This window comes from Phyllopteryx taeniolatus, chromosome 13, assembly GCF_024500385.1.
Source record: "Phyllopteryx taeniolatus isolate TA_2022b chromosome 13, UOR_Ptae_1.2, whole genome shotgun sequence".
NCBI classification, from domain to species: Eukaryota; Metazoa; Chordata; class Actinopteri; order Syngnathiformes; family Syngnathidae; genus Phyllopteryx; species Phyllopteryx taeniolatus.
In genome coordinates, this window is record NC_084514.1 from 1,113,171 (window position 1) to 1,136,243 (window position 23,073).

At 44.5% G+C, this 23,073-nt stretch overlaps 2 protein-coding genes across 3 annotated transcripts; one reads left to right on the plus strand and one right to left on the minus strand.

Annotated features, from left to right (window-relative positions):
- Positions 1–33: 33 nt before the first annotated feature.
- Positions 34–11,129, plus strand: coq6 (coenzyme Q6 monooxygenase). 2 transcript variants are annotated; one of them, XM_061794968.1, is made up of 12 exons: positions 36–388; positions 482–616; positions 1,551–1,609; positions 3,446–3,572; positions 4,562–4,692; positions 4,771–4,878; positions 7,057–7,119; positions 7,239–7,346; positions 7,936–8,138; positions 9,739–9,854; positions 10,119–10,285; positions 11,013–11,129. In XM_061794968.1, the coding sequence occupies exons 1-12, from the start codon at positions 205–207 to the stop codon at positions 11,040–11,042; spliced, it is 1,431 nt and encodes a 476-aa protein (XP_061650952.1). In that variant the 5' UTR covers positions 36–204; the 3' UTR covers positions 11,043–11,129. The 2 variants fall into 2 exon arrangements, with proteins under 2 accessions (XP_061650953.1, XP_061650952.1); XM_061794969.1 differs by lacking the exon at positions 11,013–11,129 and having other exon boundaries at positions 34–388; positions 9,739–9,899; positions 10,119–10,258.
- Positions 11,130–12,851: 1,722 nt separating this feature from the next.
- Positions 12,852–21,287, minus strand: entpd5a (ectonucleoside triphosphate diphosphohydrolase 5a). The gene is made up of 13 exons (XM_061793795.1): positions 20,669–21,287; positions 20,465–20,544; positions 19,572–19,715; positions 19,167–19,242; positions 18,073–18,108; positions 17,577–17,665; positions 17,414–17,493; positions 17,264–17,325; positions 17,042–17,143; positions 16,358–16,501; positions 16,213–16,269; positions 14,093–14,208; positions 12,852–14,013 (listed from the first exon to the last, which is right to left on the minus strand). Exons 1-13 carry the CDS (start codon positions 21,024–21,026, stop codon positions 13,930–13,932), a joined length of 1,428 nt encoding a protein of 475 aa, XP_061649779.1. The 5' UTR covers positions 21,027–21,287; the 3' UTR covers positions 12,852–13,929.
- Positions 21,288–23,073: the final 1,786 nt, after the last annotated feature.

Below are 23,073 nucleotides of genomic sequence, written 5' to 3' on the forward strand. Positions count from 1 at the left end.
GCTGTAAACCCGGAAGTGATTCCTCCGCGCCCCAAGTTGTCAACACACAACATGGCTGAATTACGGAGGTGACACAGCTGCAGTCTTTAGGACGCGCTCAAGGGGAAACCACAATCCGCATAGCGTATTTAAGCGGGTAGGCTTCGACGAGGGACATGTGTATCCTATTTTAATGCAAGGCGTGTTTTGTTTGAATAGCGAATAATGCTGAGCCTTACGAGGGCTAGCATAGCCCTAAACGGGTTTGGGCGGTGTTTAATAACAGTAAAATGTATCAGTCGCAGACAATTGTGTGCAGAGCACGGCGACGATAATGGCAACAATGAGGTTTATGATGTTGTTATATCCGGGGGAGGGCTGGTTGGATCTGCGATGGCTTGCTCCCTGGGTGAGTTACCTCATCCAGCTGTCAACATCGAAAATATGTTGTGCTCTCATTAAAAAATAAGGAGAGAATTAAAAAGACAGAATCCCTTGGCAGGCATGGATCCCAATTTGTCGGAGAAGAAGATCCTTCTCCTTGAAGCAGGAAACAAGAAAGTGATGGATAAGGCCCCTGACAGCTACAGCACCAGAGTCAGCTCCATCAGTCCAGGCTCTGCTGCACTCCTCAGTGGTACTGTTCAGCTCCCTTTCTTTGTCCTCTGTTGATTCTCAAGTCTCAACCACTTTGCCGCGGCACGTTAGTGTACCGTGAGAGATCATTCGGTGTGCTCTGGGATATTATCCGGTTTCACTTAATTGGTCCAAAAAACATGGGCCAGTACTGGACCAATACCGGCTTTATTCCAAGCTATCGGGTACTTTTGAAGGCTGCCGATACCAGCCACACAAATCTGACGTCGAGTAAGTCCTCCTTGCCAGTAGTTGGTGCTTCACTGTAAATCGTGAAATCATGTGCTTCAGAAAGAAAGGGCTTTGTTTAATCATGTGTCATCGTGTTTACCAAAATGTTATGAGTCAAAAGTACTCTTGTCGGTTTCAGTGAGTACCCAAGACTGAATACTCGTACTGGGATCGGTCTGAAAACAAGTGGTATCGTACATCCCTAACAAAAATGTATTAATTTGCTAGGATGGATGTATATGTGTGCGGTGTGCTTAAACGATAAAGCGTACGCCCTGCAACTCGAGGGTCAGCGGTTCATATCCTCTGTCCGAGTCGTCGTGGCCTGGGCAAGACGCTTAACCCGCATTGCCTACGGATGAATGTGTTTGAATGTTTGGTGCTGGTTGGAAGAATGGAAGCCACGCTTCCCCTAGACTGAGGAGTGAATGAATGGTGCATGACATTGTAAAGTGTCTTTGAATGCCTAAAAAAAGCGCTAAATAAGTGTATTGCATTCATAATAATAATATTATTGAATTGTTTGTCTATGACCGCAACATATAGTCACAGACAGAACAATTAAATGCTCTTCCACTAGATGACAGAAAGTACAATAAACCTGTACATTAGAGGCACAGTTTTGCCCCGAATGTTGGTGAAATTCAGAATTGTCCGATTTTAGAGGGCCAACAGTACTTGTAGTAATCTCTTGTTTGCTGCAGGTATTGGTGCATGGGAGCATATCACAAAGTTGAGATGCAAGCCTTTTAAGAAGATGCAGGTACGTTAATCATTCTTTGATTGAGTTCCTTGTTGTCTTCGAGCGCCAAATGTCCATGTTCATGCTGTTACAATATTCCCCGGGTTTGACTGCGTCTTGCTGTTTTTAACATGAAAAAAGTACTGCACACTCATTCTCCGATCTCCGTTTATTTCTGTCATCCAATACTCATAATACTATACAATTTGTGGAGAGCAAATTCTTTGACATTCCACTTCTACTCAGTCTTGCAGCCAAATGAACAAGAAACTGTGTATATTTATGCATGTAGTATAGAGTCATTTACATTAAATGGTGGGTTCAGGTGATGTAATTTCTTCCTTCCTTTATGCAATGTCTTCCTTTATTAGCAGCCCTATTCAAAAAAAAAAAAAACATACCTTCATGATAGACAAGCCAGGATCGGATGACCTACTTTCTTTTATTCTTAAAACCGTGTTTTTGAAGAGGATGAAGTCCTTTTGACATTTGCAAATTGCTACTCACTTCCCGTGTCTTCTAATTATCACGATTCATGTGAACAAGTGCAAGAAGATGAAAGGTTGTTTGCCGCTTCGTGGCAATGGATGCGAGGCTCAGCACGGGCTGTGATGTGGTCGCTGTGACCGCAGTGTTTCGCTTTGGGCATAAGATGTCATCATGCCGTGCCGTTTACGGTGATTATGGCCGCGTACCTCACCCATGGGTACCTTTATATTCTACTGCTTTTTTTTTTGTTTTGTTTGTTTTCCCTGCTGGATCATAGTCATTCACATCTTAGCCATAAAAAGGGGAAAATATGTGCTGCGTGTCTAAATAACATTTGCACCATGCTAAAACTCTCCCCACCGTAAAGTAAAGAGGGTTTAAATTCAGAACAAGGTCATTTTCTCTTAAGGTTGCAAGCAAGTGTTAAAATCTTGCAAGGAAAGCAATAGCTGCATCACGTCACCCTGCTTTAAAGAAACCCCAAACAATTTTTGGACTGGTCTCCGTTTTTTTTTCCCTCTTAACCACTTATCACAAGTTGCAAGCCCAGAACGCTATTAGTGGGTTTTTTAAAGGGTATGTCCCCTGACTTTACGGTAAGATGGAAAGAAAGTGCAGCAGCAGTAATGTATTACGGCGGAATGATGGGTTACCTCAGCATAGTTACAACCCAGGAGAGGACGAGGCAAACACTTTCACCCTGTCATGTTTAACTCAAATAGAGTTCAGCGGAAAACAATATTGACGGGCTCCATACTGTTTACAAACATGTCATTTGTGAACCAAATAACAGGTTTGAAAAAGTCCAGCTTGTTAAATCCCGCCTAGTCCTCCTCTTCTGTTATTCTCAAGTCAAGTCTCAAGCTTCCTCGAGTGTTAACGTCAAAGAATCACTGCCCGAGTACTGTTCAGTTGCATTGAACTTTTTTCGTAGAATAGATTGGCATTTAATCTTTAAGAACTGGGGGTACAATTCTTATTGAACCTTTATGTGAAATACATTTGATTTGAATCCTTATCGAAGTACACTTTTTACAATATGCTATATTTGAGCACAGTGTTAAGGTTCAAACTGCACATCATGTTACAGTGGCTTACAAGAATATTAAAAAGAGTTTTTAGGAATAAAACCTCTGAATTCATATTTGACGTCCACTTGGGCCTCGCACGCGACTGTATTTGAATATTGGTCACGATAGTGGTCCTTGGAGAGCAAAGTATTTTTTTGGTGTAAGTTTGAAAAGCACTTTTCTGGATGAATGGTGTGTTGGTGACCTAATCCTTTTAGCAGGCTGTGCCCAGCTTATATATAGAGGGGGGAGGATGAGTTTGAGGCGAGACCACGGGCCTAATGAGCGTCTCATTTAGGTTTGGGACGCCTGCTCCGATGCCCTGATCACGTTTGATAAGGACAATCTGGAGGAGGAGATGGCCTACATCGTGGAGAACGACGTGGTGGTGGCTGCACTCACCAAACAGCTGGACAGCCTGCCTGGTGAGCAGAGCATCGCTCAGTCGCTTGGCTCCACTGGCTGCCTGGAGCCAATGCCACCGCATTATTCCATCCTCTGGTGTTTTTAGTTGTATTCCCGCCATGAGCCGTTTATGTTTTTCCGTCAATTTGAATGAAAACCTCACATTTTAGGAACTGCCGAGGCCAGCCAGGCCCTACGAGAACACGTGAAGTGGTCCAGTGACCTATTTATAACTGCCATGTGCTCCCTGCCTTGCCACCACCACTCCGGGCTCTAAAGCGCTGACAGCGTTCAGCGCTCTATTGCTGTTGACATTAAACCAAAATGTTGCAAATAAAAAGCAGCCCTGCTGTGTACTTGGCAGTTTTAGTGGCATATTTCAAATTTTTTTTAGGCCAAACAAGGGGCGTGTGGTTCCCGCACGTTTTTGGCCTCATGCGCCTGCCATTTGTCTTCCGTTCTTTCTGCTCAAAGATGTACTACAAGAAAAGCGTGCTGCCTGCCAGCTGTTTTCAATGAAATCTCGCCTCTCCAATCACCAAAACCCCATATTTAACATCCGTGTTCGGTAACCAGTTGCCAATCTGTGGATGGCTCCCGCTCCAAGTCGGCATGAGCAAGTGCAGCTCAGGCTGCTTTCATGTCCTGGAGGACCAGCTGCCGGTATTTTAAGAAGTGGAGGAGGAGGTTTGATGCAATATCCAACAAGCTGACAGCATGTGCAAAGCGTTGTGTGGTGGCCTTGTAGATAAACACTATTAGTCCATGGTGTGTGGCAGGCCAAGGCCATTAAGACGAATCTGAGATGTAAACTTGAGCAAGCATCTTGTGGCAGGGAGAAGGAAGGCCGTGGTGTTTTACAAGTGTTCCATGTGTGTTTGTGCATTCTTGGAGGGACAATTATTAAAAGCACACATTTAGCGTGATGATGCGTACATAAGGCCGAGATGGTTTAATAATCTGACTTTTTTTTCTTCATCATCTTTTTTACGCCCTGATTGTTTGTCAGACAACGTGCAAGTCAAGTACAGGTCCAAAGTGGTGAAGTACACATGGCCGACGCCGCACCAAGCAGTACGTTCCATCCCCTGGGTGCAGGTCAGGTTAGCCAGCGGGGAAATTCTTCAGACCAAGCTGCTCGTAAGTCCGATTTCCTTTGTCAAATTTGTGACTTCACATGGCGTCGTCATCGTTTTTTCTTACCTCGGTGTGTTTCAGATCGGAGCGGATGGACCCAACTCCATGGTAAGGCGGCAATTAGGGATCCCCACAATCAAGTGGAATTATGACCAATCAGCTGTGGTTGCTGTGCTGCATCTATCAGAGGTGAGCCAATGAGACGCTAGCCTCATTACAGAGCCTTTTGTTGTTTTTGTTTGTTTGTTTGTTTGTTTTTTTGTTGTTGTACAGTGGGTACGGAAAGTATTCAGACCCCCTTAAATTTGTCACTTTTATTTTTATATTGCAGCCATTTACTAAAATCATTTAAGTTCATTTTTCCCCACATTAATGTACACAAAGCACCTCAAAAAACTGAATTGTTGACATTATTGCAGATTTATTAAAAAAGAAAAATTGAAATATCACACAGCCATAAGTATTCAGACCCTTTGCTCAGTATTTAGTAGAAGCACCCTTTTGAGCTAATACCGCCATGAGTCATTTTGGGAAATTTTTCACACCTGGATTTGGGGACCATCTGCCATTCCTCCTTGCAGATCCTCTCCAGTTCTGTCAGGTTGGATGGTAAACGTTGGTGGGCAGCCATTTTCAGGTCTTTCCAGGAGATGCTCAATTGGGTTTAAGTCAGGGCTCTGGCTGGGCCATTCAAACACAGTCACGGAGTTGTTCTGAAGCCATTCCTTCAGTATTTTAGCTGTGTGCTGAGGGTCATTGTCTTTTTTGAAGGTGAACCTTCGGCCCAGTCTGAGGTTCTGTGCACTCTGGAGAAGGTTTTCGTCCAGGATATCCCTGTACTTGGCAGCATTCATCTTTTCCTTCCATTGCAACCAGTCGTCCTGAAAAACACCCCCACGGCATGATGCTGCCACCACCATGCTTCACTGTTGGGACTGTATTGGACAGGTGATGAGCAGTGCCTGGTTTTCTCCACACATGCCACTTAGAATTGAGGCCACCAATTTCTATCTTGGTCTCATCAGACCAGAAAATCTTCTTCAGGTATTTTATTTTTTTTTTTTTTAGCAAACTCCATGCGGGCTCTCATGTGTCTTGCACTGAGGAGAGGCTTCCGTCGGGCCACTCTGCCATAAAGCCCCGACTGGTGGAGGGCTGCAGTGATGGTTGACTTTCTAGAACTTTCTCCCATCTGCCGACTGCATCTCTGGAGCTCAGCCACAGTGATCTTTGGGTTCTTCTTGACCTCTCTCACCAAGGCTCTTCTCCCCCGATTCTTCAGTTTGGCCGAACGGCCAGCTCTAGGAAGGGTTCTGATCGTCCCAAACGTCTTCCATTTCAGGATTATGGAGGCCACTGTGCTCTTAGGAACCTTAAGTGCAGCAGAAATTTCTTTGTAACCTTGGCCAGATCTGTGCCTTGCCACAATTCTGTCTCTGAGCTCTTCAGGCAGTTCCTTTGACCTCATGATTCTCATTTGCTCTGACATGCACTGTGAGCTGGAAGGTCTGACATAGACAGGTGTGTGGCTTTCCTAATCAAGTCCAATCAGTATAATCAAACACAGCGGGACTCCAATGAAGGTGTAGAACCATTTGAAGGATGATCAAAACAAATGGACAGCACCCGAGTTCAATATATGAGTGTCACAGCGAAGGGTCTGAATACTAATGGCTGTGTGATATTTCAGTTGTTCTTTTTTTTTTTAAAAAAGAAAAACATTTCAACAATGAAAAATGTGTTTCTGTCAATATGGGGTGCTGTGTGTACTTTAATGAGGGGAAAAAAGGAACTTAAATGATTTTAACAAATGGCTGCAATATAACAAAGAATGACAAATTTAAGGGGGTCTGAAAACCTTCCGTACCCACTGTATGTTCTGTTGAGGTCCAATATAAGAAAGAGTAGCAAATATTTTGCCTTAACGTATATATAATGCTCACTCTGTTTTGTTAGTGTGGTTTATTATAGTGAAAGAGTAGCTGCAAAATTACAAGTGCAATATTAAAGAGGCACAGTGACACCGCTACATATGATGTGGAACACTTGCAACCTTTCATTTGTTCATTTAAAAACCTCTTCAAGAAATAAAAAGGTTCTAGACTGTTGCCATCAGAAAACATATACTACTTGTACAGCAATGTTTTAACTAAAACACTGAACATTCTTTAGGGTCAGGCAAGCGTAAAAATCAGTTAAGCCCTTAACCTCATAAAAAACAAGCTAACACTCTTGAGAGAAAAATTGGAATTTTGAAATTGTATGACCTCAAATATGCAGTGTATCCCAGATGATGTAGCGTCTCACGAGTGTACGTAAGATAGCACATGATCAATACATTATTTCATACAATATGTGTCTGAACAGTCCACAGAGAACAATGTTGCGTGGCAGAGGTTCCTCCCGACAGGACCCATTGCAATGCTCCCGGTAATGTATTGACATTATTCGCTGGGCCGTTTTCGTTTTTTTCTCGGTTTGTTTTCTTAACTAAATATACTATATGTCTGCTGTTTGATCCGTGTGTGTTGTGCATCTTTATGCTGCAGCTGTCGGACACAGAGAGCTCTCTCGTGTGGTCGACCGGTCATCACCTGGCTGAGGAGCTCGTGGGGATGGATGACGAGTGCTTCGTTGACGCCATCAACTCAGCCTTTGTGAGTGACAATTAAAACAAGCGTCCCTCAGCTAAAAGTCGCAGCCTGTTTGTGTGCTGTGTCGCGTGCGCGGTTCGTGTCCTCCGACTCACGTGGCGAGCTGTTGTTGTTTTCTTGTGAGACGTAAGCATATTCTTTTGACCAAATTGGAAACCATAGCGATATTCCTCTGCCCGAATGCTTTACCTATTCCTTTCTTGCGTTTGGAGGAACTCCTTTTTCCCAAGCTGGCTATTTTTACTGCCTGCTGATGGATGGGGTCACCACGGTTGAGTCACGTTTGGTTTCAGGCCTGGTTTGGTAATTAAACTCGCGGTCTCCCAGTGTCGGCCATTACTGCATGGAATGTTTTTCAAACGGAGCTAATCCAACTGTATTGCCTGGCCGGCATCTTCTTTTAATTAGCCCTGCTCCCCGGGCCTTGCCAAACCTTTTAGTGAGGGAGGGGAACTAACGGCCCTTGCCTGGGGCTCAGCTTTGCTCCCATGTCAGCTAATTTCTTTGTCCACACTAAACGATATCGTCTGTTTTCTCTCTCATTCGCTCGTCTTCCTCTCTATGTGAACTCCTCTGTACGGTGCGCCCACAGTGGAGTAACGAGAACCAGTCGGAGCTGGTCGAGACAGCCGGGTCTCTCTTCCGCAGCGCCCTCGCCGCCATCATGCCGTCTGCAGGTTCACCTCGCCAGCTGCCCCCGAGCGTGGCAGGCATCGGCCCAAAGTCCCGCGTCATGTTCCCTCTCGGCATGGGCCATGCGTCTGAGTACGTTAGGCACAGAGTTGCGCTTATTGGGTAAGTTAAACTGAAAGTTGAGCTTATCTGTCGCGGTACGAAACATTACTGTAGTCCAAGTAGAAAAGTCGTAGTGGTCCTTACAATCAGAAGTGACTAACAGTTTGGGGAATACCGGTAAATAGCCTCTAAAATAGCACTAAACATCTTTACATCGAAACGGCATGGTGCACCATGTTTCTGCGCACGTCGTCACATGAAACGTAAGCACGCAAGTCGTCAGCTCCGCAAGCATCAAAGTACAGTGGTACCTTGCCCTAAGAGAGTAACCAAGCTCATAACTTATGTGACAAATCCATTTTCCTCATTGAAATGAATAGAAATTCTATTAAACCGTTCGAGCCACCAAAAAGCAGCACAGATTTTTTTTGTCACATGATTTTAATAAAGAAAAATGTATTGTAAAACATTAAAAAGAGCGTAAAGAAACAAAGTGATTGAAGCGTAATCAAGTCACACACACACACTAGTATTTGTGTGACATGCGCCTAAAGGGGGCATCGCTTCGTGAATGACGACGTCAGGAGCTCTGACACCACCTGTTGGCCATTTGCCACCCAATTAGTCCAGCGTTAACGCTTTCTCCATGCTCTTTGCGAGTGTCCTCGTTTTTAATTTGCGTCTACTTTGACACATTCAACAAATGGCATCTACGACTGGCGAGGGCATCGGAGTACCTTCATTGCTCCACTCTCTTTGTGTCACTTCACTTGAGCAAGCTCACTCCTCATTTAAATCATGGCTCACAACACAAAGCAAAAAAAACTGACAAAGTGACAGCTCATGACTCATAAGTCAAAGTACCACATTATTAACGTTCTCGACGGATTTGTGTGACATTTTTGCCATTTCTTCCAAAAGAAGGAACATGAGAAGAAGAATATAGCCCAGAAATTATGTAAAGGGCATTTACAAGACTAACATCAACACTCACCTTGTTCCTAAGGTGTTTCATTATTTTTAGGTTTTAATATTGACATCAGCTAACTTTTTTTTACACTTGTGTGACATTTAGTGCTTATTTTGTTCAGGGTCATGCGTGAGCTGGTTTGTATCCCAGCTGACTTTGGGCGTGACGCAGGGTACACCCTAAGGTAGCCAGTCAATCACAGGGCACATATAGACACTATGGGCAATGTAAAGTCTTCAATGAAACATGCATCATTTTGGACTGTGGACCACGCAAGTACGTGGCAAGGGAGCATATGCCAACTCCATACGGAAAGCCCTGAACCAGAACCTCTGACTTGGAGCCAAGCGTGCGTCGGCGTGCCGCCTAGAATGTAATTGTCAAAAGTTGCATCGGCACACGGCGCACGATACCGGCATCATTGGTCATTGAAGGTGAGACTCACCACCGAAATATTTTGGACTTACTTTTACACATGATGTTGACAAGTTAAGGGTCTATGCACTTAAGCTTTCGAATGCCCACGGTTTTACACTTAATGCATTATTTCCATCTATCTGTTATTTCATATAGGAAATCTGAACCAGGGTTTTAACAGATTCCGCTGTACTTTTCTTTGGAAGACTGTAAAGTCGCCTTGTGCATGTATCTGGTGTGTTTGTGGAGACAAGCATGTGTTTGTCTTTCCAGGGACGCAGCCCATCGTGTCCATCCTCTGGCTGGTCAGGGAGCCAACCTGGGCTTCGGGGATGTGGCTTGCCTCACACAGCTACTGAGCCAGGCCGCCTTTAACGGGAAGGACCTGGGTCAGTGAGAGCTCCAAACAGAACAGGAACTGCAACCGAAGCTCGGTGGTTTCCCCTTAAACTATTTTCCAAAGGCACATCTCACGTGCATGCTGTTGAATTATAAAAAGCATCTTGTTTGATGTCATTTCCCCCTGTTCATTTTGCCAACAATTACATGCACCAAATTGCTTTTCATGGAATATTGTTTTCCCCAAAGTTAAAAGGATGTATTGACTCAATGTCACGTTGTCTGCTTTTAAACCCCGGCGGTTTGTTGTGCAGGAGCAACGCGGCACCTGTTAGAATATGAAAGTGAGCGCCAGCGACACAACCTGCCCATGATGGCCGCCATCGACCTCATGAAGCGCCTCTACTCCACCGATACTGCTCCTGTGGTTTTCCTCCGCACCTTCGGCCTGCAGGCCACCAACATGCTCCCAACACTAAAAGTAAGCTCACTTCTGCCTGCCTTAAACCGACCGCCGACCTGTCCGATCTAAGCTCCGCCTCAGTGCTCGAATTGCGATTACACGGAGCTTTACTACAGCAGTGCCTATAATTTCCAGGGCTCTGAACTTACTACGATGGCATCTAAGTTTAGCCCCAAATTTAGTGTTACCAAAAGTGTGTGGGTGGGGTGCAACGCCTGGCACTGGGGCATTAGACAGCGGCGGTGGCTTGTGTTTTCACACCGCTTTTATTACCGACCACTCATGTGAAATGGCTTTATTCACTACTAAGTGATTAAGACCAACACTGGGGCCCTCTCACTATGGACGCACGCTCACAGTGTGGTGAAAAAGTATTTGCCCCCTTGCTGATTTAAGATTTTCTGTTTGAGCAAAACCAACCCAAGTAAATATAAATTACAGTTTCTAAATGATAATTGTATTTATTAAGTGGGAGGGAGTCTATCATACCTCTATGGCAAAAGTAATGACTCCCCCCACCGCTAGCCCGCCTTTTTAAATCACAAGTGTGATTGATTGATTGATTGATTATCCACAGTTTTGTTTGGAAAGCTCAGTTCAAATTTAGTTAACTGTGATTAACCACCGTTTAGGAAAGCACCCAGGCCTGGTGAACGCAGTACTTGAAATGTTACTTTTAGTCCACACTGTGGACTCTTGTGGCAAGCGTCATTAAAAAAAGATATTTCCTCTTCTGCTTGTGCAGGAGCAGATCATGGCGTTTGCAAGCAAGTGAGGGAGGCAGCTGGCCGTCAAGTGATCTCCAGTGTTGTAAAAATCTTTGACACCAACTCAATTTAATAAAGGTTTATTTTTCTTCCTCTTCCTTGAGTTGCTTTTGTCTTTGGGGCTACAGGGTCTTCAGTGATCAATTCCTGAAATTCCGTCTTGAGAAATGAATCATCTCAACGCTTTTACTGTAGTTGATAAGAACATTAAGTAACATTTAATATAAGATACCATTTTGACTGAATAAAACGGCTTAGCGATAAAGGGTCACTTGTATCACTCTCCACTTCATCTGTAGTATTACATCGCCCTCGGCTGATACTGACGGCAGTACTACTGCTACTGGCAACTGTGTCGAGCTCTTGCTGTCGTCTGTCATTAAGCACATTCTGTGTCAAAGTAAAAAAAAGGTAAAAATCTTTGATAGTTACGTTAAAAACTTTTTAGATTTATTTTTGTTTTATTATATTATATATAATTATAATGGCTTTAAATCAAAGAAAACGATCAGCTTTTAAAAAGTTTTTTTTGGGGGGGGGGGCAGCACTCTCCACCATCGTCACGGCTGAGAATGGATCATTTGAAAGCGTGGTCGGAATCTCTCCCAAAAAAATGGAAGCACTTTAGGAATCTATGCAGAGGTGTGTCCATAGTGTTTTTGCAAATCACGGTGGGCCAAACCCCTCACTCGCACATTCTATGTTGACGGTTCCTTAAATCTGTCAGCGGTGTGTAAATCACCTGTCACGTACCCAGCAGCAACTGTCAGGAGCGAATCCTAAATACATACACACACTTTCAACAGATCATTTGACTGCCTGCATTATTGTACATGTACAATTTTATAGACTGTTCTTTGTTTGCCAAGAGCGACTGGGCTTGCATGCTCACTAGACACTTCATTAGGTAGACCTGCAAAATCTGATGATTGAGAGTGTTATCAAATGTTTGGTCTTTCCCAAAACAAGCATTTGCTGCTTGACAAATAAAGTAGAACGCCTGGAGGGGATATGGTGATATCGTGCACTGAGTTGGCATTTGGCAGCTCTTTTGACTGGAGCGACCATAATGCAAGTGTACAAGGCGCTACATGAAAAAGCACTAGCGAGCACGACGGCACCAAAAGATCGGAATTGTCTCCTCGGTGAAGGTGAAGAGAAAACACTTCATAACACAACAGAAGTCGGTAACACTCTGGAGAAGGTAGGATGACCATTGTCCAAATCTTCATTCATCTCCCGTACCGCTTATCCTCACTAGAGTAGTGGGCGTGCTGGAGCCGATCCCAGTTGTCTCTAGGTGAAGGGCGGGGGGGTACACCCTGAATTGGTCGCCAGCCAATCGCAGGGCACACATAAACGAACAACTGTTCGCACTCACATTCACACCTATGGGCAATTTAGAGTCTTCAATTAGCCTACCACGCAGGTTTTGGGGATGTGGGCAGAAACCCACACAGGCAAAAGGAGAACATTGTAAGGAGTGTAGCTCTATACTCTGCTCACATTGAGGAGATGACTGTAAACATAATGCAGCAAGAAGGTGATGACAAAGCATCTCCAGGGATGAAAAGTCAATGAGTTTCAATTATTGCACGGTATTACAAAATATGATGGTTACAATTATGACCAAAAAATTTACTAATACTAGAAATGAGTTACTTTTCATAAAATGGATGTCATTTCCAAATGGTAAATTCCATATTTTTGTGAAATCACTTCAAGCTGAAATCTCCACATATGCTGTATAAAAGCAAAGTCATGATTGCATTCAAGTTGCAAACATAAAGCCCCAAATGATTTCTTGCTTCAGTCAATTACATTTGTGTATATTTATTTACTAAAGGAAAAGAACCATACATATTCACATATTCTAAAACAAGCATTTCGTTGAATAAGAAAGAAACAATTTACAAAGCAAAAGCATCAGGTTAATCAGCTAATGAGCATTCTGAGCAACTGTGACATGGCATCGAATCTTAGCATTTGAAAGCAGTTCTTGGTAACTGTAACTGGCATCTATACAACAGTAGTTATGGAGCGTTTTGTATACTTGGAAGACAGCGGGGTGGAGTATTTCAAGAGCATTGAAGGTTAAAAGCTTCCAATAAACTCAAATTTTCAGCTATTTAAATATTTGTACAGTGCACAAGAGAAGAAGGAGTATAAATCATGAATGCTGTTGAACAATCAGCAACATCCCCACAAGTTTAAAAAGTCACAGATGTATCCTTTGTGTTTACTTTTGCTTAATGACGTTGTTAACTCCACTTGATTCGAGGTTGTTCTATTGCTCCTTTGCAATTTTGTTCAGGAAACAGAAAAATAAAAGCATTCATTTTGTGCATGTGACAGCTCACCAGACACACTCTGAGAGTGAACTCTGACCTCCCGAGTCATGATGAACGGCTACGATGAAAGTGTTGCGTGCAAAGTTGAATGACAGAAGCTACGCGCTTGTCTAACTGCTCATCGACTTTGTCCAATGGAATTTCCCGTGAAATCGTTAGCGTCTTCGATAAAAGAAAGCATAAAGACAGGTGACTCGAGTAAGACTTCCATTACGCCACAACCGGGCGGCATCAAACCACCGTGACCACGCACTGGACAGCAAGGTGAGGACACATTTCCAAATACCCATTAGGAACCAAAAAAAATGCTCGACAAAAATAAAGTCAGCCCAGCAGTCAGGGGCTCAACATACAGTAGAAATAGCTGGCCTTATAAAAATATAGTGATTTCTTATTTTCTTAAACAGTTCTGGTAGTGTTTGCTGGGAGGAAGAGGAGGGTGGGCAAGATGGGACAGGGTGTGTCTGTGCGGAGGGAGGGAGGGAAGCCCCGCAGTGACGAAAGTGCCCCTCTCAGTGCTGACTGCATTGCCCTTGAGCTGCCCTTAGTGGATGTTGAGGTTCTTGAAGTAGTCAAAGGTGGCGCCCAGGGCCCAACTGGTCTCCACGTTGTTCACCTTTTTGGCCAGCTGGTAACGAGTAAAAACCAATCAGGTTAACGTCGTCATCAGATTTTTGCATCTGTGGGTCCACAGTGATGTGATGTACCTGCAGCACTGTGTTGTCCTTGAAGCCAAAGCCCTCCTTCAGCAAGCAGGTGATGTACGTCATGTCCATGCACAGGAAGGGGCTGACGGCACGGTATTTGGTCATTTTGTTGCACACTGCAAACACATTTAGCAACATGGGTCAGACTTAATGGGCAGAAGGTTTCCGGAAATCACTGACAACTTTTGGAAATACGCTGGACCCCCGCAATGCGGCAGCATTTAGGAACTGAGTCAATGGCCAATAGTGACAATCTGCAAATAATGGACACTCCCCTAAAATCATTACAATTGCCAGTATTAATTAAACCATGAACTACCACAAACTATGATCCTGAAATACTTTGGAAGAGGCTAATAGCATTTCAAAAGCTTACAAACATACAGCAAAAATCTCAAACAAACCAAAAAATCTGACTCGTAAAAAAAAAACAAAAAACAGGGGAGAGGTTACAAAGAAATCTGCAAACAGCAAATATGCGGGGGGGGGGGGCAACTGTATTCAAAGTTGGACACTACAGAATGAATGAGTGTTTCTCAACTAGACCTCTTGTATGCTGTTGCATTTGTGAATAGTACTTATCAAGACCTTTCATTAAACAACATGAATTGCTGAATTGATTACGATAGATCACTCCAACCTGACTAAATGCAGTGCCAATACAGTCTGATGGAGAAATGCATAGTTGCTGGAAACGTAGCCTCGGTAGTTAGTGTGTTTTGTAACGGGGTGGGGGCTCCAGGGTAATCAACCGAATTTGCATACAATCTGCTTATTTGAACCAAAATGATGTAAGTAAGATGTTTTTGTAAGTATTTGTAATTGTATCTCAGTTTTGCAAATTTCTAGTTTATTGACACCAGTTTGGCTAAATTCTCATTTATCTGGAAATGCCCACATAAACTCCTAGCCGCCGTGCGACATGATTAAAAGATGACGCTGCCTTTTGTTTGGTGTCATACCAAACAGAAGGGTGTGACTGTGCGAGTTGGGGGTGGGCTAAAGGCTCAGAGTGGGCGATGTTGCTGTGTGGCTGTCAGGTAGCCTCCCGCCGCGGCCGCACAGTCGTCCTCGGCCCAACGTGAGCCAGTGGCGACAATGTGAGCAGCTCTCTCGCAATGCAAACTGCTGACTCACTTCGGGCGAAAGGCGGACGACACCCTGAACTGGTCGCCGGTCAGTCGCAGGGCACATATAGACACGGACAACCAGTCGCACTCAATGCAAACTGCCTTTTGGGAAACTAAACAGGTGCAGCCCCTCTCGCGGTGAATGCTCCGTTCTGATTGGCCGTACCTCACATTGTGCAGGAATGTTTTAAATTCTTTAACCTATAATGAAGCACACGTCTTATTTTAGCAAATAATTGCTTGGATTTTACAGCAATAAATTCAGTCTGACAAGAAGCGCTGTACAACGTCTTCATGAGCACAGGATGAGATGTACCGTAATTTCTCTCGTATAATGTGCACCCGTGTATAATACGCACCCCCAAAGTCCCTTGTACCTATGTGTAATGCATTTTTACAAAGCATGATTTTGCTTCTACCCATATGATCAAAACGGAGTATTTTTTCAAGGAATTATTCTGAAGTTAAGCACTTTATTTGAACATATAATACTATTTTATTTAAATCCTCTTATTTTGAAATTCACAGCCCCACTTTTATTTAGTAAATGAGAAAACACACAGTTGTGCTCATATGTTTGATTACCCAGGCAGAATTTGTAAGGTGGGTACAATTCTTGAAATAAAACACGAAGGGCGAGGCGAAACACATTTCATTTAATTTTAACGGGATTCAAATTAAACTGTCAAGCATTTCAGAAACGCATTATCATTAAACAAAAGATAAGCATAAAGAAATGAATGACGGTTGTTGTTCAGTCATCAGTCGAATTTAAAAAAAGAATATTTCACAAATTCTGCCACGGTATGTGAACTTATGAGCACAACTGTACATACAGTATACGCGGTCATACGTACCCCTATCATATTGGAATGAAAGTGTAGGCTTTACTTTTTCATAACCTCTCGGTGGCAGTGGCATATTAGAATGAAAGCATGCACCTTTCTCACAACCTCGAGGTTGCGGTGACACACTTTCATATCCACCTACCCTCTTTGGCTCGCTTCTTAAAGTCCTTGACTTCGATTGCGCCACCTCGGCTGCCATCTATGAAGCAAAACCAAGAGCACAATTTGAACAAGACAACAATACTTAAGATAATGGAAGGTGGCCCTTTTGTTGGGCGCCAACTCACCAATGAGGCCAGACTCCACAGCTCTGTCGAAGTAGTAGGAGAAAGCATAGAACACGCTGCTGCCTTTCACCTCATAAGGCTGGTGCACGATTCCCTTGATCACCCTCATCACCTCGTAGTAGCACAGCTTGTAGCCTGCATAGCCTGGGGACAAGGTGTACTCATGTAAACATTGATGTGCAGCAATGGAGGTACAGGAGCCTTAGTTTTGGGTCAACCAGGGGCGAGAAATCAGGGTTCCACCACATTATACTGTATGTATGAAAGGAAGCCCCAAAGTGTCAACCAGCACCACGAGGACGCCTGCCTCAGTTGTGTCGCGATGACCAAGCGTTGACAAGAGCTGCAGTTACTGCTGCCATGACGGCCTGTCTATTTTTACCGCATAATTGTGAGCGGTCCAGATCGAGCCACTCGTTACACTCACACGCACCGACAAAAAAAACAAAAAACCCAGGGACAAGCCCGCCATCTTTTGGCTCTTCGACTGCGGTATGGGATTGACTGCCATATTTGTGGAGGTAACTCACTCTTTTTATTTAAACGTAAGATAGAAGATGCAACATGTGTTTGCCACCGAGGTTGTAGCGACTGGAGATGTTTTCACGCGACTAGGATCTCATCCATGTGTAAAGTGCCTTGGTATAAATACTGTTGCGCATTGGCGCTACAGTATGAACTGACCATCTGGAACTCCGCTGACTTTGTAAGTGGTTCCACCAAAAGTCACATCTTCTCGGAATTTCTTTGGTAGGCAGGAACTCGTGAAGACTTTCCAATCGAGACCTAAAATGTAAAAAAAAATAAAAAATAAATGTCAAATCAAAAAATAAGAGCCAAATAGCCCAACTTCCATGAAAAGTTGCACCATACAGTATTTTATGTCAAGTGTTTTAGATGCACTACCATCAGCTCCCAGTGCTCCGAGAGTTGCCAATCGAGCCGCGTACAGTCCATTTCCAAGGTAGCTATACAGTGAATACATGAAGCTTGCACCAATCACTTCTATTTCAAAAACCGAGTCAATTGTCAAGACAAGACACTTCCGCCGCTCACCTGTGTGTGTAGAGCTGATACGTATTGTTGAACAAGTTGAATCTGGCGATGTAACTATGGGGAGCAGATTGAACTGTTTTCTGTTGGACAGAAATATTCATTTAGTGGTGCATTTTCATTGATGACTTGGAGTGTCATTGTCAGATGCACTATTATTTTTCACCTTTGACTTTGGAAGGAAGGTGATCTGTGTAGAGCCTCCTCCCAAGTCCAGGATGCCCACGGTCCTCCTCGTGTTCGAATACAAGTGGCCTACAGATTGGAAATTAAAAAACACACACACACATCTCACTGAACGGAGACAATGAGACGCCATCGACAAATGTGAGCAGATCACGATATTTAACTTTCTCCGTTCATCACTTTATCTTTATCGATTAAGCTTATGAGGCGAGGGAAGATGCACCACCAAAGGATAACTTACTCAGAGGGAAATCGTTATATGGTAGAGATGACAGTTATTTTTGAAAATAAATTTGCTGTGTGGGAAAACAATGTGACTCCAATGTGACATGTTTTTGCGAGGCTGGCGGGAAGCTGACGACCTCAGACAGGAGACGAGCATCTTTCGCTGCCCGGGCTTGAGTGTACACTAGAGGCTCAGATACGAGCCTTGTGACCGCTGACACCAACGTAGCAAAACCCGAGCAATGTCTCACCTGTGAGGAAGTTCACTGTGACCCAGGCCAGGACTCCTGGAACAACACAAGGGTGCAAATATCTGCATTAGCTGCGATTACGACACATTTTGACGCACAAAACGTGCGTCAACGTTGAACAAGACCGGCATGACACAACACAAGGAGCACTTAACGTGCCTGTTGCCAAATATAGGGGTCACTTTCATCTACCGGTGATTTGATCAATAACGGTGAAGACATGGTCCACTGAATGTCCTTTCGAAAGTCAATTACGTCAACTGATATGAGGATTTGAATGATTGTTTTCTATCAAAAGCTCATAGTTGTTGCTCACGACAACAAAAACAAAACAAAACTCAAGTACATTTTCCAAACTTTTCATGCCAAAATGTTCGAAATAAAGTTTTCTGAAGATGCTAATTACATATATATTGTTTGATATGCCTTAACATAAATGCATGTTAGTGCCTTCCGAGTTCCTTTTTCTGTTTGTGTTTGTTTTTGATTCTTCAACAAACGGTCCTTCTTTGTCACTCAAGCTGTCTTTAGCGTTACGGCCACTGGAGAGAGCCTCGTTATGTCGTTACGGCACGCCGGAGGGATCTGTGAGTTGAAGTGGCTGGACGAGGCAGCCATTTCGCAGTCACACATTAGCGGACAGCAAAATATATTGTGTTATTTCTGCGGTAGGAATGAATATGTGGAATTTGTGAAAGTGTTGGAACTACTGCATGTCTTTGCTGTTATTACGATTGTATAAAGTCAACAGCGTAATGACTTTAATGAGTAGTTGGGATCATTTATCCACTCGTACCCGCAGGGTACACGTAAATGACACGTCATTTGTTTTTATGAAGCTGTTCACGTTTTTACCGTTACGCACTTTTGTCTTAACCGTTATTTAAAAAAAAGTATATTTCAATGGGACACCACTATTCGCTCTGTCAATAAGGATTACCTTTACTATTTGCCTAAAAGTTGAAATCCTCAATAACTGAAAATAGGACATTAAGCGGAAGCACAAGACACTTACCCATATGAAAGCAAAGCGGCATAAAAAGACATTGCTAAATTAGATTTGACCTTTATTGATCAAATGATATGAGACATACCTTCATTTGTTCCATTCATAATGGTGACGCTGTTGCGTGGCACATAGAAGGGAGACTCTCGAAAAGCGTGTCGCACCTGCAATGCAAAGATGAGCCTTTTAATTCTAGCCGTTGCGACAGTAGTACCTTCTGCAAGACTGCAGCAATCCTGCCGCAACGGTGACAAAAAAGGACATGAGCTGCAACAGTAGCGGATTTAACACTTCAAATGACAACACCACAACAGCGGTTGATTTTTTTTCCCCTGCAACATCACAGCCACCGAATGGGCAGAGTTGTTCCTTTTTTTCCCCCAGCAGTGACACTTGTAAGCACTTAGTGGTTTCTCATCCCGCTCCTTGGCGAGGCGGCTCGCGTTTGTGCCAGAGTGTCTGAGGGTAGCGGGAGAAGAGAAGCGCGCCTCACCTCGTTCAAAAGATGGACGGCTTTGTCCTCGGGCAGCAGGCGCAGGCCCGCCGTGGCCTTCAGGACCACCGGGGTCCTTTCCCACTCCTCCTCTGGCACAGTCTTCTTGGCTATCTTCAGCAACTGACGCACCGTGTTGCCACCCTGAAGAAGAGATGGCAATTATAGTAACAGAACAGCATCAGCAATGCTGATTTGTGTAATTATTGTTTGCATGATTGTTTGAACCCAACCCAGAGAACATCCCAAAGCATACGTGATAATATGCACTGACACAATCTCACGCTATCCAGCAGAGGAGCAGCAAAAAAAAAAACATTTCCTAGAATTCGTTCAACAGGTAATTGTAGCTGCGGCTTGCAGTGGTTTAAGAGCTGTATTGCGCGCTAATATTATGGGTTCAGGGGTATTTAGTATTTCATGTAGTAAATATGTTGGCGAGGATATACTGTAAGGCGATATGTAGAGGAAGTTCATATGAGTGAGCACAATTGGGTATGTATCGTGGAAATGTACGCGTAAGTATTTATGTGGCGATCATGCAGCTATTATACAATGTAGCCGCATCACACATTTCAGATTGCACTTGTGGATGGATGATTTCTCCGAGGTAATGGGGAAGAGGAAGTATTTGAATAAGTTGTAACTACAGTTCCTGTTATTTTTTGTTTCGGAATGGGATATTTATAATGTCAATTGGTCGTTTATTATTATTTCTTGGATTGTCATTTTGGTTTTCATGTTTGAAAATGTCAGTGTGGTTCTACGCCGATGCGAGCAACATCAACATAACACAATCATAAACCTATTTCGAAGTCAAACCTGAATTAGATTCTATTTCATAAAGTGTCCGTTAATCATCACAAATGCAAACGTAAATGCTGCATAGCTACCTCCTCAGGGTTGTCTTTATAAGCGGAAAGTCCAGGTTTCACTGCATGGTACATTTCATTGTCCAGAACTGGCAGCTCAACTATAGGAATACATGAGAGTAGGAATAATAACATCAGCGAGACGATATCAAGTCAAGAAAGGGCCACGCGAGAAAGCCCGAAGTCCACCTCGGCAGCGCAAGGATGCGCGAACGCGCGGATTACCTGGGTCTTTCTGAATGAATTTATAGATGTGGATCCTGGTGCCGGTGCTGCCCGCGTCGAACATGACGCCGTAGAAGACCCGGCTCACGACGACTTTGGGCTCCGCGTGGTAAGCCTCCGGTAAGCTCTGGATGTCTTCGGGTGGAGGGCGGAGGACCTGGGGGACGACGGGGTACCTCGGCGCGCCGGGTGCCGCGTTCACGACCTCCGGGAGGTGGTTTTCCATGTTGGAGGGAGGCTGGCGGAAGCGGATGAAGTGCGGGAAGTAGCGGTGGGGCCGGTAGTAGGTCGCCTCGGCTGCGAGGCTCCCCGCCAGGAGCCCCAGCAAGAGCGAGAGGAGACGGCTCGGCGCGGCCATGGCGTTCAGAGACGGGCGGAGGGCTCGGCGCAGTGGACGCACAGCCAGGACTGTCCCCTCGTGTGTTTACACTATATAAAGACATATGGGCTTGGCGAGGGGCCACACCGAGAGCGGCGATCCTCCAATCCTGTGGCGGTCCATCCCCACTCCATCCAGTCACCCTTCTTGTTGGAAGCTGAGCTGGAGACTACCTGCCTTTTTTCTCTCTCTCTCTCTCTCTCTCTCTCGGAAGGAAGGAGGAGGAAGAGGAGGCTGGATGCGGGGGTCCCCCTTTCTAGGAAGGAAGAGAGAGAGAGGGAGGGAGTAGGTCAGAAAGAAGTCAGAATCAATTGTGGGCAAACACCTCAAAGAAGGAGAAGTCTTCTATATGTATTCTCCATACAAGGAAATCCCGTCGTTCCAAATGATTGGGTGGGTGTACTTTGTGGCCTAAATGCTCACTCCGGTCATAAAAGCAACAGCAAGAAAATGCCCATTGTGGATGCTCTCGTGATTTGAACTTTGCCACTTTCTGTCTGGACATGTGGGAGAAACGGACTGTATAACATTACCTGACTTCTTCTGCTCTGCTCATCCCTTCAATGATGAGCAGACAGACGGATCGACGGCGAGATAAGATGTGACTAAATAGAGTTGATTGTAGTTTGTGGTTTTGTTCAGTGGCTTGTCCGAAACACATTTTCCAAACCCCATTTCACCTCTTTCATAGTCGTGCAGTAATCACCACATTAAATGTGCAGCAAGCCTTACCGACCTTAAAATATGCAAATGGCACAAAAGTTGAAAGAATGTTAGAATCTCCCTCCCACTCATCTGGGCCACAGGCTTTTGTTTTTTTTCTTTACTTGGGCAGCGAGGCACGTTTCACAAGAAAATGCATGAAGTATCTGGAGCGGTTTTTAGGTAGGTGTTTGGCAAGCGTAATCGGCGACCTTTCTTCTTCTTGCCGTGTTCGCGATGCGCACGCGCACGCGCAAGATCAAGTCGACGGAAGCGTCCCTGCAGTGAGCCTTGTCCCGACCTCGGCCCTAACGTGTGGTTTACCGTTGCAGCTCCCGTGGAGGGCGACCGAGGGAGCAAGTGAGCAGGTCGAGGGTAATGGGAGGGCACAGCTCATGCGCAAGGGGACAGACAATGCAGCAGGAAGTCCACGGAGAGGACAATGTGCGGGGTGGGGCGGGGCTTGGCATCGGCATTCCCCCATCATGCCGTTCCCCTCCCGGGACACTCGACTCTGCAAAGCGCTGTTCCAACACTGTAATTTGAACTAAAAATATTGGACTCTCTTTCCTCCTTCCTTTTCTCGAAATACTGTGGCTACTTTTTTCAAGCCTGCGGTTGACCGCAGTGGTCGTTCGCCGCTATCAAAGCGCACGTGTGCAGGACCTCTCAATGATGTGTGCCCATGTCCCCTTATTTATTTGACTGTGATATTGGAGAAATAGATTTGGGTGCGTCATTCGTTTGTTACACTCATTATCATCCCGAAGGGGGAAATTCGACTCACACTTTGCTGTACATTCACGGAAGAAAATGGTACCTCCCGAGATAGGAGCGTTCGGATCAAAGCGCACATCCGACAGTCATACCTTCGATATTAAATGAACTACCAAAAAAAGCGGCACTCTATTAAATGTGAATGCACAGCTGTAGTCATCATTTCAACATAATAAATGTGATTGGAATTTTTACACCTGCAGTTGATGGTCAAAACATCTAGAGTCACATAGGTTGCAACATGTTCCACGAACACAAACTGGAAGTCACGTCCAAACCGCGATCTCCTAAAAATCCCCATACGTATCATTGAAATACAACATCTGCGCTGTGATTGTGGCTAACATGGAACACGATCGCTCCCAGAAATGACAAGGATGAGAATATCTTTTCGCAACTCGGCTCTTTCCCGTCTGCGATCTGAAGGATCTGCTCTGCATCACCGAGCGCAGTATATGTCGGACCCTGCCAAGTCTTATTTGTCGTCTAGACAGTCATGTTTTCGATGATTGGGGGTTCTATGACAGCTCTTTCCGTGAACCTTCTT

Bases quoted from the DNA above. Each gene is read 5' to 3' on its own strand.
- coq6 (XM_061794968.1), top strand. From the start codon at position 205: ATGCTGAGCCTTACGAGGGCTAGCATAGCCCTAAACGGGTTTGGGCGG. The intron at 4,693-4,770 runs GTAAGTCCGATT...GGTGTGTTTCAG, and splicing joins TTCTTCAGACCAAGCTGCTC to ATCGGAGCGGATGGACCCAA. The intron at 7,347-7,935 runs GTGAGTGACAAT...GTGCGCCCACAG, and splicing joins ACGCCATCAACTCAGCCTTT to TGGAGTAACGAGAACCAGTC.
- entpd5a (XM_061793795.1), bottom strand. From the start codon at position 21,026: ATGGCCGCGCCGAGCCGTCTCCTCTCGCTCTTGCTGGGGCTCCTGGCG. The intron at 19,716-20,464 runs GTAGCTATGCAG...TCTCTTCTTCAG, and splicing joins ATAAAGACAACCCTGAGGAG to GGTGGCAACACGGTGCGTCA. The intron at 16,270-16,357 runs GTGAGTTGGCGC...TTTGCTTCATAG, and splicing joins TGTGGAGTCTGGCCTCATTG to ATGGCAGCCGAGGTGGCGCA.